We start from the raw sequence: 18,771 nt of genomic DNA, 5'->3' as shown, positions 1-18,771 counted from the left end.
TATCTTTGATTTATATTAAAATAATAAATTAACAACCACCTCCATCCATTGAGTGCCTGCTCTGTAGTGGGCACTTCACATATATTTTCTCCTTTGACCTTCATAACCACCTTATGAGAACAGCTTCATTTTACCAGTGAGAACGTGAGGGCTGAGAGGTGAACTCTGCCTGCCTCCAGAACCCCAGGCTCCTTCCACACTGCCTTTAGGAGTCTGCGTTTATCACCAACTATAGAATCAAATGAATGTGGATGGTGATATTATTCACACCTGATTCTCACTAGAATTTTTAAAGGTGTTTAATTTTTTATTTTATTTTTTGATGCCTGGGAAGATGAGAATAATTGTTTGGTTGTCATTGCCATTGTAAAGGAGCAGACGAGAAGCAGTTTGCTCTCCTTCCCCCTTTAGTCCCCAGTCTCAGGAATGAACAAACTAGTTGGCTGAAGTGTTTATACATTTATACACACTGTGCGACTTTCACATCTAGTGCTGATGCCTTTTCCTAGTTCGTTGGTAGCAGGGAAGACCACAGAGCCACAGTATGTCATCGGGAACAAGTTCTTGGCATGTGTGATTTGTTCCCTGTGCTCACTTGCTGTGCGTACTGATAGCACTTTAACTGTTAGAAATGGAGAAATTACCAGAAATGATTGATCGGGGCAAGAGTCAAGGATGACCCAGAGCTAGACTCTCTGCATCCAGATAAAGTTGTAATTTAACACGGAACCATTTTCCCACTATTTTCCCTGCATTTTTGCTACATTTGGGTTATTAAATTTACTCTCTCAGCCTGACTAAGAAGTTTGCCTTGACTTGTTAGGTTGAATAATATCCTTCACTGGATATCTTGCACGGGCTGGGCTCTTGGTCTGTCCCACTAGAAAGCATATTTCTGTTTGAAGGAAAAGGAAGTGTTTAGAAATCTTCAAAAAAATGTCAAACAAACAAGCTCTAGAATAGGAAACAAGAAAGGGGCCCAAAATCATAGCTGTAATTAGTATTTGTTGCATTTCTTCCTGATTCCTCAATAAATTATCTTTACACTCACAAAAAGATGTCCTAGCCCTGGCCAGTGTGGCTGAGTTTGTTGAGTGTGGTCCCATGCACCAAGAGGTCACCAGTTCGATTCCTGGTCAGGGCACATGCCCGTGTTTCCGGCTCAATCCCCAGTAGGGGGTGTGCAGAAGGCAGCCCATCGATGTTTCTCTCTCATTGATGTTTCTCTCTCTGTCTCTCTCTCTCTCCCTCCCCCCTCCCTCCCTCCCTCCCCCCCTAAAATCAATAAAAACATATTTTTAAAAAAGATGTCCAAGAAAAAGACGTCACACAGATGCTATGAGCACAGTAGGAGTGGCAAGTGCTGAGGGAGGCAGGAGGAAAAACCTGGAAGGATGTGTTTTCAGGATTTTAACTGGACCATGAGCTGTTTTCCCTCCAGCTCTCACAGTAGAGTTGTATGTGCTTGGTTGGTGATTGGGTGCGTGTGAGCTCACGCTCAGGGTCCACGAAGCAACTCAATGTGCTGGAGTCGCAGATGATGAAACAGTGTTTTGCTGCCTGCAAACAAGGACATTCCCGTAGGTGGGATTGTTGAAACCCTCCTGTGAAAGATCGTTAAACAAACTTGGTCTTTGTTGACACAAGATAAATGAAAAAGGGGGGCTGGGTAGTGAGAGTCTAGGGGGTTCAAAGAATTTGCACAAGCTATACTTTTCAGTAATATTCATAGAATGTTTGTCTCTTGGTGACGAGGGAACCATTTGCTTATACCTTAGAGTGTTCCGCACTGACCACCTGGCAGACTCAGTCTGTGTACCCTCGATTTTTAAAAAGCAGATTTCTAAGTACAGAAGATGTGGAGATAACTCCATGGACTGTATGTCACTCTAAAACGTAATGCTATTGGGAAAGAAGTAAAGACAAACACAGTCATAATCCAGCTGAATGCTCAGTGGGAGGAACAGGATGGGCAGGTATTACAAAGACTCCTCGTGGCTGCCACAGGAATTTGTTGAAGGTGCTCAGATGTAAAAGATGGGAGAGTAAAGTAAATGGTATGAATCTGTGAAAAATAGTAAAGGAATGTTTGAGTTGAATCTTTATGAAATTTAATCAGGAAGGAGAAAGAAATGGGGGAACCTGGTATGATAGCCATAGGTGACCCTGGGAAGGCAGAGCTGCTCAATCCCTGTTTTGCTTTTGTCTTGGCTAGAGGACAGAACACACAACTGAAAGGGTACCTGAAGCCCAAATTGGCAAGAGAGAACTGAAGCTGCTTTAAACTAGTTCACAATTTCAGGCCTGGGTGAATTGTATCTCACAACATTAAAATAAGTTGTAGATATGAGTCTGGAGCAACCACCTACAGTCTTGGAGGTGCCCTGAGGCATAAGACCAGGAGCAGAAGAAAGGAAGGAGGCCAGTGTAGGTCATAGAAACCACTGACCAGAGAGCTGGGCACTGTTCACCAGCAAAACTCTAGCCATTTGTGGGATATAGTTGGAAAAGAAGTGACCGATTCCCGAAAGGCATGAGTGCAGGAAGAACAAGCTATGCCTGACAAACTCCACGCCCTCTTTTTACTTGGTCATTGGGTTGATAGATGTAAACTTAGTATATTGGAAGTTTAAACTTCCCAAATAATGTGTTAGGATTTTGACAAAACCTTTAACACCATGTGTTATGATAACCTTGGGATAAGTTGGAGAGAAATGTGGGTTTCCAGTTGGTTGCATGATATACTCAGAGTGTTGAGTAATGGGTTGGTTGATACTGGCTTGGAAAGATAGTCTTGGTAGCTTGCCACGATACTCTGTCCTTGGCCCTGTGAGGTTTAAGCGTGTTTATCATTTACTCGGATGAAGGTAGAAGACATGCTTATTAAATTGGCAGTGACATAAGGATAGGTTGGATGCTAAATACATTGATTGATGGATGTACTTGCATTACATGTAATTGCAAATAATGTGAAACTTAAAATTCTGGATTTGGGCCCTAGCCGGTTTGGCTCAGTGGTTAGAGGGTTGGCCTGAAGACTGAAGGATCATGGGTTTGATTCCAGCCGAGGGCACAGTTGTAGGCTTAATCCCTGGCCCCAGTTGGCGTGAGAGCAGGAGGCAACCAGTAGATGTGCCTCTCTCACATCGACGTTCCCCTATCTCTCCCCCCCTCATTGCTTCCACTCTCTCTGAAAAGCAATGGAAAAATATCCTCGGGTGTGGATTAAAAAATATAAATTCTGGATTTGGGTTTTAAACTAATCAGTGAAGCAAAATGGAATCAAGAGGACCAGTGTACATAAATATCTTTGAGAAAAAAAGACCCCTGAGCATTTCGTGGACTACAAACCAAGTGTGAATCATTCATTTACTAAACAAATGCTTATTTCACTCCTATCTATATTTTAATCACTCTTAAGTATGTGGAGAATGCAGCAAATGAATAAAATATAGACCTTGCTTCCAAGAAACTATTAGTCTAAAGGAGTGTGTTAGTTTCCTAGGGTTGCCATAAAAAAGTATAACAAACTGGGTATATTAAAGTAGAAATACTTACCGTCCCACAGTTCTCAACCTCAAAGTCTAAAATTAAGGTGTCAGCAAGGCCAGGCTCCCAATGAAACCAGTAGGCGAGAATCCCTCCTGGGCTCTTGGAGCTTCTGGCAGTGGCCGTGGAGCTTTGGTGTCCTTGGCTTGCAGCTGCGTCACTCCACTGTCTGCCTCTGACGCCACATGGCATTCTCCCTGTGTGTCTGTCTTCACATGGCGTTTTCCTCTTCTTATAAAAGGACACCAGTTATCCTGGATCAGGGCTCACCCTAATGACATCTTAATTTGATAACACCAACAAAGAACCTGTTTCCAAATAGGCACCAGGGTTTAGGGCCTCGACGTGTCTTTTACAGGAACACAGTTCATCTGAAACATGTTCATCCAAGTAGTTCGATTCTGATCCTGATAAAGGAAAAGTGCCATAAAAATGCAGAGGGCTGTGCGAACCAGTGGTAGGGGGCCTTCTTCGACTCAGGGGAGGAGGGGTGTCAAGGTGAGGGGAAGGACCAGGAGGAGGGACTTCCAGGAAGAAGGAGCAGCCAAGCAGCAAGCGGCTTAGCGTTGGGAACAGGTTCAAAGGAAACACTGAGGCTGGAGGGGGTGAGCAGGAGGCAGAAGATGGGCTAAGGAGAGAGCCCGGAGCCGGTCCAGCAGACCCTTGTACAGTGTGGAGGTGGCGTGCGGTGTCTGTTAAACATAAGACAAAAGGGATTAATAGGAGTGTATAGAATAGAGGAAGGGAGAAAGCAAATGAGACCGTGCACTTGTCTGACCTCATTGGAAATGCTTTGCCTTGGAAGGAGTGTCATTTAAAGTTAGGGTTTTTCAAAATGTGACCCCTGTACTTTGAATGAATGTATTTCTCGGAGAGGAAAGAAGTCTTGGGATGACAGATGTTTGGGATTATGCGAATGAGAAGACTTTTCTGTATTTGTTCTTAGGGCAGAAAGACCAGTGGGCAGGAGTGTAGGGGGGCTTCGTGCAGGGAAAGGTCTTGTAGCAATGGGAGCTACACCGGAGAAGAGGGTGCTTGAGAGCTCGTCTGCCCTTGCCCTTGGGCATGGCCCCCTGTCAGAGACGGAAGGAATGCTGCAGCGAGGGAAAGGTGGGGAACAGGCTCCTCTAAGGTCCCCTGTCAGCTGCGGTTTCAGTCAGGATGTTAAGATTTCTCAAATGCACTAACACGTAGTTTATAATTAAAAATTAAGAGCATTCAAAAGGCTTTAAAATGAAATGTCACTGGGGGATTATTAAATAACTGAGTTTACAGAAAAGTCTTTGTGGTGCAACGTTGTATGTCAGTGATCTCGCAATTAGAACACCTTTGTAGGATTACTGCCCTGCACGTGTTCTTCCTGAGGCTGCTGTAATCAGTGTCATTAAGGTCAGGTCTTTGGTCCAACCGTCTCTTTTCTCTCCCTGATGTTCTCTCAGCCCCTCTTGCTGGCCTGGTTCTAGCAAACTTGTTTCTAGGGCTCAGTTGCCAGTCTTTTATGTTAAGCCAAATAAATCCGATTTAGAAGTGGTGGGATGTAAATGTGTACAGTCTGTCTTACATCAGACAAGCAGTTTTCCCTTCACAGGGGGCGGGGGGAGCAGAGGACACGTCGTGTACTTGGAAGTGTTAATCCCCACCACGTGCCGTGGGGCCCAGAAACGCCGGCCAGCTGCCAGGAGTGTATGTAAAGGGATTGCGACCTTCCTCGTGTCTCTCGAGGGAGATCCAATCCATTTTCCACACCAGCACTCCTCAGAACCCCCTTCCTTTCCTCTCCGACCCTCTTCTCTCGCCAGGTGGATACTGGGCCGCCGGCTTTTCTCTTGCTCCCGGCCCTTTATTATATCAATCAGCCTGGCTTCTTGGCTTTAATTTTTCTAAGTGGGTGGTGTATGTTTTTTCTTCTTTGAGTCAAAGGAAAGCTCAGGAGTTGACAGAGGAGGTAAGAAAGACCCTTTCTTCGGTCCCTGCAGTAGCTCAGAAGGCCTGGGAGCCAGACCCCTCCGTGGAGCACAAGGGGGCGACTGGGAACACCAGGCCAACAAATCCTGTTACTCCCGTGGGGACAGGAAGGCACATGTTGTAGGGGAAGGAGGTGGGTAATTGGGCTGCAGTATCCATGCGGAGGAGAGCAGAACAGAAGGCTAGGAAGGTGGCCGGAGCCAGAGGACGGGTGCTTCTGAAACCAGGCCGAAGTGTTCTAGTGGTTGACGTTGGCAGGAGGTCGATTAGACACACGTGTAAGTAAATAGGTCCAAAGCATTAAAATTCAACTCATTCTGCGTGTTTCCTAATTCTGCTGTTTATGAGTATGCTGATATTTGAAAACATTTACAAGCATGTTTTAAAATCAAGGACACTAAACGGTGTTTGGCCCAAAGAATTCATTTACAAATCGCTGCACAGCATGGTCTCCAATCACTGCTTCCTGTCCCAGGCATCATTTCGCGTCAGGGTGGGAAAGGGGAGTGCTGGTTTCCTGCACACAGCTAGAACCAGGGCTCAGGCTGTGGTGTTTCCCTCTCCGCATCTGGCGCTGAGTGCTCGGAAGGTCAGGTGAAACAGCTCTTTGCAAAGAAGTAGCAGGAGTGTGAAGATGAAGAGAGTTTGTTTATCTTTCTTCTTGTGACATTCTTGTTTTAATACTTCAGGTGTGTCATCACCATCTTATAGTGCAGAGCATTCTAGAGGTTTTAGAGGCAAAAAGGCCAAGTTATTGTTTTATTTCTGGGTAACATAAAGATTAAAGGTAAGTGTTTTAAAAAAGAAGTTTGAGAAACTCTGTGAGTAGTAGATATATGTGTATATATATTTTAAATTTCTGCTTAAATGGCAGGTCATGAAATCCTCCTACTTTTCATTTTCATAAATTATATCCCTTGTAGAGACCACTCTTCAGACATTATTTGTTTAGAAAACTCTTCTTGATCAATGATGACCAAGTAGGGCTTTTAGAAGAGTGTGAGATAGTTTGAATTTTAAATTATATAGTAACTTAAGCTGTTACTACTATTCAAATTAAAAACCAAAATAGATGTTTCCAGGGACTTCTAATTAAGATTTTTGCAGGTACATATGATTATTTTAATGATTTGTTGTGTTTTTTAAGGGAGATAACCTCAGATGTTATTAAATATTAGTAAAGAATTCAGGATCTTTTTCCAAGAAAGGATTTTTTTCTTTCCCAAATAAAGTAAGGAAGAGAAAAAGTTGAACTTTTAAGAAATTGATTTTAAGAAGTGGCTGATTATATAAATTTTCAAAGTGAATCTTAAAGAGTAGTGATATTGTTTAGTTATTAGAAAAAATTCAGTTGGTTTTCTTTTTTATGTTCTTTGCTCTGCGGACTAAGCACCATTCAGCCCTTTTACAATATGAATTTTAGAATGAAAGAACAGATAGGGAATCAGATCAATTTTGGCTCCACCCAGGAAGACTTCTCTGCTGCCCCCGACCTTAGCCCCCAGCCTGAACAGGGTGCCCCTCCTGTGCATCCCAGCAGTACCCTGGACTTCCCTGCCCACAAGCATATTATATGGGGATGGTCTGGTTGTACTTGTTTTGCCTGTATCCCCCCTCCCCCCTCCCCGCTCCCTGGCATTTTGTTTGGAAATTGCATTTAGACCATGTCGTTTTCCCCTTTTCAAAATTTCTAAGGCTCAATCTTTTAGAGAAATTGGTAATTCATTAAGTAATTGATAGTAATTAATATGCCCTAACTACAATTTCTCCAACTTATAAGTCCTCATCAGAATTTTTCTTAATTTTTGTAATAATAGTACAAATTTTTATAATAATACTACAAAAATAGAATGTAAATGTGACAAGAATGTCAGACTCAGTTTTAAGGCCCTCGTCTGTCAAGTGATTTTAATTTTTAAACTCCTTAGTTTGCATATTCTAAACCTAACATTTAGTGGCTCTGAGTGGTGGTGATGAACTGGCACTGTTTTCGTTGCTTTCTCTGAGCACACAATAGAAATGTTTTATTCAGACTCGCTTGAGGCCAGCGCGCACTCCCAAACCTCTCTGCCAAAGGCAGTGTTGCAGCAATCTGCCAAGATGCTAATGATACAAGTTCTGGCGAGACATTGTTTCTGTATTTTAAGAAATAACAAATCAGAACATGCTTTTCAAAATTGAAAATATAGTTTTGAAAACAAATGTTTTTTAAAGAAATGCCTTATAAGTACACTTAGTATATTAACCATCTAAATTTCATGAACTTGGACTGAAAATGAATGTGATTCTTGTTGAATTCCTTTTCTGCCACAGTTTGATGGAAGGAATTTTGCCTAGCGTTGAAACAAAAGATGGTTTTATTTTAACAATTAATGAAATCAGGTACTTTTGAGGGGACAGTTGTGAGGTAGTAAATTGAGGGGGTAGTTTGTCTTTATTTGGAAAGAGTGTGATTAGAGGAAACCAGAGTTCTAGAGTATTTCTCAGTTCTTTGCTCTTGGACAAAAAAGAGTTTTCCTGGACTTTTACACACTATCTAGTCCATGAACATACTTCTAGCATTTTCAATCTGAAATTCAGCTACTAATCCAGAAATTAGCAAGAAAACCAAACTTCCTGAGCAATGGCTATCAGTCACCAGGGGCATGGGATCCTCCAGGTCACCTGGATTTCACTGATATCCTTGAATTGGCTCTAATTTGTATGATAGTGGATTAAAATTAGAATGAAAGTAATAGAGAATATTTTTTGCTTGTTTTTTAAAAATAGTTGTGTTTGTCTTTTTATTTATTTTTATTATGTCTTTATTGATTTCAGAGAGAGGAAGGGAGAGGGAGAGAGAGAAACATCAGTGATGAGAGAGTCATTGGTCAGCTGCCTCCTGCACACCCCCTACTGGGGATTGAGCGCACAACCTGGGCATGTGCCTTGACTAGGAATCCAACTGCGATCTCCTGGATCCTAGGTTGATGCTCAACTGCTGAGCCACGCCAGCCAGGTGTGTGTGTCTTTTTAGGCAGTTTCTTGAGAACTAATACTGAGTGAATCCTCCTCTTGTGAAGATGAGCAGTTTGGACTCCAGTTACCACAGCAGATAGTTAGCAGGACCACTGAACTGTGGCAAGAGTTGATCAACGCCAGTCAAAGATACAGAGATTTAAACTCCAGGAATCTAGACAGCCCATTCATCTAGAATATTATTGCACAGAAAGATCATGCCAAATGTTACTGTTTTCTGAAGAGCTGGACATGGCCATTTGAATTATATTCTAGAAACTCTGCTGACTCCTTCTTACCTCTAGTTCTCCCCAGCCCTCGGCACACCGTAAACACTCATAAACATTAGCCGTCTGAACAGTATAGAGCTCTTACGTGGTGGCAGATGTGGGGTCTTTGGAAAAGGTATCTCCTGATGTTTAGAGTGGCACGTTTAGGGCGATGGGCTGGCAAAGGACACTTCTTTCTGTAGCTGGTTGGGGAGAGGGAACAGGTTGTGCCCTCTGGCATTTGGGGTGATTTATTAGCCAAAGATTGCTAAGACCTAATGGGGATGGGCAGGCAGTGCCTGGTGCCACAGCATGCCACCAAGATCCTTGACCGTGGAAACAGGGTGCTGACTGGGCAGGTGCTCTTGTTACAGAGGTGCTGAAGGATCTGCTTTCTTTCCTGCACTTTTTTTTCACTTCCGCTCTTCTCCAATCCTAGAAACAAAAGTGAGACACAAATTTATTATTATTATTATTATTATTATTATTATTATTATTATTATTATTCTGCATCTATCTGAATGAGACAGCTAGGTGTTCCTCATGCCTTTATTTGTACCTTTCCAGAAGCTAAATGGATTCCCGTGTTTCAAAGCTGCTTTGACAGACTTTCCAGAATTTTCTACCAGCTGTTTGTTTGCTGGATGTCTTAGGAAGATGCTTGTCTACGTGTGGATTCCGTATTAGAAACTTTGAATTAACTGGTAGTGCCAATTTGATACGAAAGGAGAACAAATGTAAAAGTTATTCCTACAATGTCGTAATTTTCTAGTGGCCTCCATTGTGTCTTTAATTTTCACCTATTTCTATATTTGCATTCACCTATCTGGAGGATAGTTTGGAGAAAGATTTGATTTAGAGAAAAGATATGTTTTGAACCAAGTATCAATGAAATGTATATGAAAAAATATTTTTGTTTTCCAGAAAAATAAAGGTTTTAGGTTTGAATGCAAAGGTTTGTTGTTGCTTTTGTTTTTTATTAACTAAAGTGAACAGTTACTATTTCAGATTATCGTTTGTCCTGAATTACACTTTTGATGTATTTTTAAAAAAATTAATCTTTTAAATGTAAGTAGTATGAGAGAAAAGTCACTAATCCCATGGTATTATGTCCATATCTTCTCCTCCCTTCTACTAAATTATTTAACCTACATTATAACTTGAAAATGTGTTTTTGAACTTTAAAGTTGTAGAAATGTAACTGCTGTTGAGTTTGCAGATCGCCAAACCAAAAGGTCTAGTTTAGAGAAAACACACACACAGTGCGGCAAAGATCCAAGCTCTGTGTGGTTTAATTCCCTTTTCCCCGTCGGTCTAAAAACAGAAAACACAGATGTCTCGCTATGATACTAGCAACTTGAACGAGGAAGGGATATTTGGTTATAATTAGGATGAGCTAATTTGCTGAGGATTTGCTGGAGCGCCTGCCTGCCCCACCGGCTTGGCTCAGCTCTTTCTCCTGTGAGATTCACTGGCAGGGCCTGTGATGCTGAGAGTGAAGCTTCAGGCCTCAGCCCTGCCTTCGGGGAGATGGGGAAGGACTCGCTGCTGTGCTGAACCAGGGTGAAAATCCAGGGCTCACGCTTGACGGCAGTTTGCAGATTTTGGAAGATTCCCCGTGGTGAGCCGAGAGGAAGTCTGCTCTGCGGTGATGTCATAGCATCAGGGCAACGGGTCTCCGTGACGTGCAATTCTGTGCTGTCCCGTCACAACCTGGATTGAAGAATTTGGAGAAGGAAGTGCTTCCGAGTCGCTGAGGAAGGAATTGAGCTTTTTGGCAAGAATTACTAGGGCTCCATCAGGGAGTCAGGTCTCTTGAAACTGTCTACTTGAGGTTGGGGGCTGAGGGAGACCCACCGGTACCATTAGGCTCATGGGACTCATTCAGGGGTGTTTCTGCTGCACAGTCTATTGCATATCCCTTCGGCCTTCCCTTGGCTAATTACATTTTCAGACCTAAGCTGAAGATTTGCAGATTTTTCTCCTCAGTAGAGAGGCCACTGTCTTAGCCATTAGTAAAATAATTGTTATTGGAGAAAGATACGTATCTGTTTCTGGTATCACCAGTCACCTGTGACCTCATAGGAATGTTGACTTGAGTTTTACATTGTGAGGCTAAGGTCATGGGCAGGATTGTTACGTAGACCTCTACATGTATGTAGGTTTCGTATTAGATACCAATGTAATCAATAGCTGACAGTGCCCCTGGAAAAACAAAGTCTGTACTCTCGAGACCAATAGAGTCATCTTAAAACTCCCTGCGTCTCTCCCTACCTAGTGATTTGTTGGTGAGACACAGCACCAGAGCCCAGGCAAGGACAGGGGATGCAGGCCTGAGTCAGACGCTCGGTATGAGTGGAATCTTCTTCAGCAATGAAAGAGCTTTGTAGAAATGAGAATAAATGTCGTCATAACCATTTTGCATTAGGAGCATATCTTTTAAAAATGCTTTAAAGACATAGTTTCACAACTTTTAAAATATTAAATGTCAAATTATATCACTCACATTGGATACAAATATCCTATTTTTTTTTCCATTCTTCTGTTGCCCCTGTAATTTCATGTGAACAGTCTGTCTCCACAAAAAAACGTATTTTACAAAAGCACAGGATCCTTTTTTCTGTATTGACTCAACCGTATGATACATCTGCTAGGACTTAGTAAGTGTTTGGTAAACAATGATGCACCAAATTGACCCAGGATGATTTACGTTGCTTTTCTCCCTCCCGTCCCATTATATTTCTACAAAATTGATATTGTGTCAGAGCTTTTGCAATCAGTATTTTATCGGTGGTGCATAACTGAGAGTGTTTGCAGAGAGCACTGTGTAAGCTGTCAGTTCTAAGAGACTCTTCTGTTGCTCAAGAGCCAATGGAAACTTGACAAATGGCAGCTTTATCTTATTTTCTGAGGGCAACGTGGAAAACTGAGCCTAGAATACTCTCCAGCAATCAGATTCTATCTGATTAAAGCTTTACATTTCTGTAAAGAACAGTTCTGCTTCCCTCTGTAATGTAGAGTGAATTAAGTTCACTTTTATATTGATGAGATGATGCCACTTATTCATTTGGGTAACTGTTAACAATAAAAGTTTTCACTATTTTTAACATTTTCAAAGGTCTGTTTGTTGGTTGGCTTACTTATTCCCTTTCCCTTTTTATGCTGGTTTTTTTGGTGTGAGTTTATTTTAAAACAAAATTTCACAAAGAACATCATGACCGTAGTACCAGAAAAGGGACTTTAAAAAAAGAAAACTTACCCATAATTCTATCATAATCCAAAATTTCTTCTCAGTTTTCCTCGCTTTGCTCCAGATCCTTTCTCATAAATATGCACTCGTTACAGAATTTGTGGTTTTCGTAAAAATTGAGGTTAAGTGCTTTATCAACAGCGTCTAGTTAAATGACAAACCTGTATGGCTCCTTTTGTATATCAGTTGTTTCCTGAAGTTGTCCCACTTTCACATGATCTTCAGTCATCATGGAATTCAATGAGTCTTCATCTCTGGGCATATTTTGGTTGGCAGTGGTCCCTAAATCTTGATTTGCATTTCTCTGTTTGTATAAAAACATTTCAATGTTAGGGAAGGTCAGCATTTGGTAAATACCCTCAAATCCCCCTTGTCCACTCCATCCCCCCCCCCCCCCCAAACCTCAGTTGACCTCTACATAACTTCAGCTTTTCACTTCTGGATTCTTTTTTAAACAGAACAGTTTCCTTCCTTATCTTCTGTAGGTATTATATGAGAGGGGTAGAAATTAATACACTAATTTATAGAAGTATGGATGCATTTTTACTTTGGAAGCCAGAATATTGGCAAAATCGGAGATGTCGTTCACCTGTCTTTCCAGACTTTTCAACTGTTGGTGAAAGGCCACGCTTGGCACTCTGTCAGGTGTGTGGAAGATGCTGGTGTGCAAAACTTTATTGTTACTGTAGGAACCTGTCACTCCTGTAGTTTCCGTTTGGGACTTTCCCCTGTATTCTACGAGCTGCCTGTCGAGGACTTGCACCTGTATCGATGTGTGAATAATGCTCAGTGAGTTAGCTTCATCTCCTAGGTTTATTGTGAAACTGGACTATTCATATCCCAGACATACATCTCTTATGAGCAACAAGTGCTTTAGATTTAGTATAGAAAATTCATCTTATTTTATTTATTATTTTTAAATAAAATAATGTTTAATAATAGAGTTTTTTTAAAACAGAGATTAAGGTTGAGAAATGCTTAAAGGTTTATTTTACAGGATAAGAAACCTCTAAGTGCTTTGGAGAAGATTCCACATTGTGATCTCACAAATTAAGGTTATTGATAATTAATGTAATGAGATGAAGGGGATGGTAGATCATAATTCAGTACAAGTGGCAAACTTGAATTTGAACTTCCAGAAGTCAAATGCATTTGGTTTTATGCACTGATAAGCTGCATATACTATTATAGTCCCTGTTCCTCAGTTGTTTCCTAGTCTGCTGAGTTATATGTCTGTTGAGAAGGCCATGTAGGGCTTTTCAATTTTTATACTTCTTTTGCACATAACTTGTACATATTCATTAGAGACAAATTAGAAATATGTATTAGGAATATATTATTATATTATATTATATTATATTATATTATGTTATATTTATTATATTATATTATGTATTATATTATATTATATATGATATGAAATACATAGAAGTAAGAATTAGCCCACCACCCAAAGATCACTAATGTTAATATTTGGTATCTTTTGATTCAGCCTTTTTGCTGTAATAGGTGTGTATATATATATTTTTTCTTACCCCAAACCATACCTTATTTTATAACCTGATAATGTTTTTCCAGCGTTAGATTGTTTGTATGGGCCTGTTGCGGGGGTGGCGAGACTTGCTGTCTACTTTATTCATTCCATTGAAAAAGAACACATAATACTTGTCATGGACTTTGGGTTTATTTATTTAGAAATTTCAAGCAACTATAAAAAAACGTGTATTTCACTATAAATTCACACTTAAAGCATAGTAGAATAGCAGTTTTAGTTAGAAAAATCCAAGCATGTTTTGGGAGGAATTGTTTTCTTCTAAAAGGTTCAGATGGCTCCACATAAAAAAATGAAATAGAATAAAATGAAAACAGAGAAGCTTACACAAATCTGCTAAAGCTGTAGGATACATAGCAATGGCATATGAACCTGCCTTTACAATAGCCAGACTGCAAGTCCCCTCAACCTGGACACTATCTCTATGTACCACCCATTCTAGACTTACTCTTAGCACAATTCCTGGGACGTAGTGACACCTAACAAACACCAGTTGAATGACTGATTGAAGGGGGGAAAAGAGCAAGAAAGTACAGAAAAGATGAGGTCATTCACCCCCTTGCTCATAGTGAAGACAAATTAGCCATCTTTTGGAATATAGTTTTATCAGCATATCTTTAAAAAGTATAGCAACAAAAATGGCAAATCTTTTTTAATCATTCAGGGCTCCTGTTCCTTTGTGCCCCAAATAAGCCATTGTCTGAGTTCCCTATAAGAAGGCGTGGATGAGTGAACTCTAAGAAATCCACAGCTTTGGCTAATGAAGCCCTCGGGATTGCTCTAGCAACAAGTGAAAAATAATTTAAAAATCCAGGTGCCGTAACTGCTGAGAAGTGGGGCCTCCGATTGGAGGGGTGATGGTTCCAGATCAGCTTCTAACATCCTCCCGCCTTTCTGTCCCTCAGGTTCACCTTCTCGCCATGATTCCCTGCAGAGCAGCCCTGTCCTTCGCCCGGTGTCTGATCCGGAGGAAAATGGTCGTTCTGGATGGCCTAGAAGATTCCAAATTAAGCCGCTGCTTATCCACTGTGGACCTCATTGCCCTGGGCGTTGGCAGCACCCTCGGCGCGGGGGTTTACGTCCTCGCTGGGGAGGTGGCCAAGTCGGACTCGGGCCCCAGCATCGTCCTGTCCTTCCTCATCGCCGCCCTGGCTTCGGTGATGGCAGGCCTGTGCTATGCCGAGTTTGGGGCGCGAGTGCCCAAGACGGGCTCCGCGTACCTGTACACTTACGTCACTGTCGGAGAGCTGTGGGCCTTCATCACTGGCTGGAATCTCATTTTATCCTATGTGATAGGTAGGTTTCCAAACAGCAGTCTGACTGTAGCGCTCCTGAACCCGAGGCCTTTGGGCTCCCGCGTGTTAATGACTGTGATCGCGAGCAAATTGCAAGATCCCAGTGTGCTCCTTTCCCTCATCTCTAAAACGTCTCTCCTCCTCACTGCAAAATTGGGCGATTCTGCTTCATCTCTGAATATGCCTTTGTGCAGATTTAAAAACCTCTTTTTTAAATAATCATAGTTCTTTCATGCAGATAAAGTCACCTGATTCCGCAGGTGATTGACTTGAGCATGTGATTACTGTTGTATAATTACAAAGTTATGAAGATAATTTTATGTGGGATTAAACTTTTCAATTCTGTCTGAACTAACCCATGTTTATCCTAGAACGGAGTAGCAATGAATGTTATGTTCATTTTCTCCCGGTGACCTTGTGTTCTCTGAATGTTCTGTGTTTTGGAAAGGTACATCGAGTGTCGCAAGAGCATGGAGCGGCACCTTTGATGAACTTCTGAACAAACAGATTGGGCAGTTTTTTAGGACACACTTGAATATAAATTATGCCGGCCTTGCAGAGTATCCTGACTTTTTTGCTGTGTGCCTCATACTACTTCTATCAGGTGAGAAAACCAGTTATGCTTCTCCCTACGTTAAGCCAGACTAATTGTCCCAGTAAAATAGGTTGCCACTAAAATAGGGGCCCGAGTTCCCAAGACTACGCAGCATATTTGTACACTTAGATTACTACTGGAGATCTGTGGGCCTGGCTAGAATCACATTTTATCTTACGTGATAGGTATGCTTCAAAAATTAATCTAAATTGTGTGGAGTGGTAAGAAATACCACTTTTGGGTTAATGGCACCTGGAATGCAGTAAATAATAGGATGAGGCACATCAATTTTATAACACTCATTGGAGATTTACAGAAATGGCAGTGAAGTTTTAGTAAGGAGGAATGTATAATTTTTGACATTATTTCATCTTGTTAGATATAAATGAGGGTATTTGCAAGTGTACTATTCCTAAAAGAATTTCTGTCTTTCCACTCATGCGTTTATCCATATAATGTAGCCATCTGGTTAAAAAGGAAGCATATTCTAACCACCTGTTATTTTTTGATGTAGACAAACATTGTATAAACAAACATACTTGGTACTGGAATTTTTTTGTTTTCATCAGTACTGCAGCATAGTGGTTTAGAAAGGTAAAGGAATCAGAGTCAGAGAAACCAGGTTTTTCATCCTACTCTGCCACTTACTGTCTTTGGAACATGGAGTGACTTAGTTTTTTCCTGATCCAGTGTGCCCATCCATAGTTATCAGTGTCTGTCTTGTACAGGCTTCCTGCTTGGTACCTAGTGAGCACTTAGGTAGAAGGCGTTTTTATTTTGTAGGCATAGTTAATCCCTGCTGTCCCCTGATATTTATTCATTTTTAACTGAACATTTTCTGTTTTGATTGTGTTCCCCACCTGCACTCCTGCTAGAACCCGTTGAGGATTGCACTAAGGATAAAATTCACATTTGCTTTCACTTCCTACGTGATACACCCTGGGTAATCTGCCTCTTGCTTCCCTGGCCTGTCTTGTCTCTAGCTACGTTCTCCCTTGGTTACAAAGATGTGATCGAAACATCTTTCTATAATGAATGTTTACTTGTAAAATTAAATAGCCTTTAAAATAGCTCTACCCTTTAAAAAGTTGATTGTTAATTAAATGTTTTGGAAAGGTTAAGATTAGGGACACTGAACAAAATTTATATATCTAAAACATTTGGCATTTTGCTCTAATATCAAGAAAAATCACATTAATTGTTTTTCCACAGGTGCTAGATGTTGTTTGTTTTGGTTTCTAAACAACCTAGCTAACATTAAATTAGGTCATGTTTTATTTAGGGGTGGTTTCGATGAACTTAAAATATTCAGCTATAATCTCTAAACAATGAGAAGGATGTAGCTGTGACACAGAATCGCTGAATTCCATGGCAAGGCTCGGGCCTTGGCTAGCATCCTTCGTCTTGCATTCTTTTTTTTCTTTTTTCTTTTTTTAATGTATCTTTATTTATTTCAGAGAGAAGAAGGGAGAGGGAGAGAGAGAGAAACATCAGTGATGAGAGAGTCATTGATCAGCTGCCTCCTGCATGCCCCCAACTGGGGATCAAGCCCGCAACCCGGGCATGTGCCCTGACCAGGAATCGAACCCCAATTGCCTGGATCCTAGGCCGATGCTCAGCCGCTGAGCCACGCCCGGCCGGACCGTCTTGCATTCTTGAGCATCATGTCTCTAAACATACGCTGAGCTTATATGCTAAGGTTGTTCTTAGAATCTTTGAAGATCAAAACCTATTATAAACCTTTATTCATAGTGTAGTACCAAATACCTTGGCAGCTGAAGCTGTTGTCTCTTAAGGGCCCAAGGGAAGCGTGTGCAATATTTGGGTGAGATATGGTCTCTAATCTACTGGGTGGAAATGGGGATCTCAGAGAGTGCACGTGGGATATTGGGAAACTTTTCTGAACGTGACATTGGCTTTGTTACTTTCCAGTGTGTACCGTGGTATAGAGCATAGTGTATATTTCCTAGGTGTACAGTGGTTCCTAATCGGACAGATAGTTACAGAGTCATGGTTGTACTGAGTATATAATTTTCCTTTATATTGTTAATATAGTTATATTATTGTAAATTCTGGGAAGTATAAAGGTAGAAGAATGAAATTTGGCTTCTCTCATCTCTACTTGTAGAGTTGTGCTTATTGATCATGGGTGTGCAGATGAGAAAGGAGCAAGTAAATATATAGCATAATCCTTTCATCACAATGATTTTCCCAAATGTAAAAAGTAAACTTAATTTGATCCATAACTCATATCTTATACAAGATAGATTAAAGATATAAATATGATCAATGTAATCATAAAAGCACTAGAAGAACACAAAGGTGAACATTTTGGGGGTTAATACTTGAGAAAATCTTTCTAAAGGTAGAAACTAAAAAGGAAAAATTTATATTCTAAAACAATCTTATATATAATCAACACTAACATTAAAAGCAAATGATAGACTGGGAAAAACACAGGTAAGACATTATAGCACATTATAGAGCTTACAGCACTATTATTACATAAATACAGATTATAAATCAATAGGAACAAGAATAGCCTAACAGAACCAAATGGACAATTTAAAGTGGGCCAAACATTATGAAGAATATTTTGATAATCTGAACCAAAAGCCTTGTATAAAAGTACATAGCCTTGATACAGTGTTAACTTTTAGGAAATTACTCTGGAGAAATAATTAGAAAGTGTAAAAAGGTATTTATAAAAAGCTGATTATGTCAGTACTGTTTATAGTTTAGGAAACTAAAGTGACCTGGTTGTCTCTAAATAAGAGATTCAAGTGCGGTATCTCCATATAGCAGGAGAGCACGTGGCTGTTAAAAATGTATTTGTTGACATGGCAGAGTGTGTGTGTGTGTGTGTGTGTGTACATGCACATGCGCAAAATTGTGCACAGATTACACTTGATTTTATTTCCTTTATATGTTTTCTGTATCTTCGAATTACTTGAATAGGAAATTGATTACTTGTACAATCAGAACACAAAATAAAACTACTAAAATGAGAGTTGGTTTAACTAAATATCTTCTTGGCATGACAGTGGAAGAGTTATTTTGTGTATGTGTGTAGTAAATATGAAGCAGGCATATGCTTGAGCTTTTACCTTCAAAATTTTGTAGCCATTCACCTTGAAATGGCTTTAGAACAGCATTTCGTTAAGATTTCATTACTTTACCTCCACCTACCCATTGGTAAGAGTAGCCAAGGTCACTAGATTTGCCTGTTTCTTGGCTGGTGTGGTGTCTCCTGGCTGTGAGCACCGTCTGCCTTCTGAAATCAGGTTGGTTGTGTTCAG

General features: G+C 40.7%; 1 protein-coding gene across 1 annotated transcript in view; it reads left to right on the top strand.

Moving 5' to 3' along the window:
* Positions 1-18,771, top strand: part of SLC7A2 (solute carrier family 7 member 2) — a 53,619-nt gene that overhangs the window by 19,274 nt on the left and 15,574 nt on the right. Inside the window, exons 2-3 of the mRNA XM_081130164.1 lie at positions 14,488-14,878; positions 15,326-15,481. Coding sequence (XP_080986290.1) covers positions 14,503-14,878; positions 15,326-15,481 — 532 coding nt within the window. The 5' untranslated portion in view covers positions 14,488-14,502. The remainder of the gene's footprint in view (positions 1-14,487; positions 14,879-15,325; positions 15,482-18,771) is intronic.

The sequence above is a fragment of the Miniopterus schreibersii genome, assembly GCF_964146895.1.
Source record: "Miniopterus schreibersii genome assembly, chromosome: 2".
Taxonomy (NCBI): Eukaryota; Metazoa; Chordata; class Mammalia; order Chiroptera; family Miniopteridae; genus Miniopterus; species Miniopterus schreibersii.
This window is presented reverse-complemented; position numbering and strand designations above follow the sequence as displayed.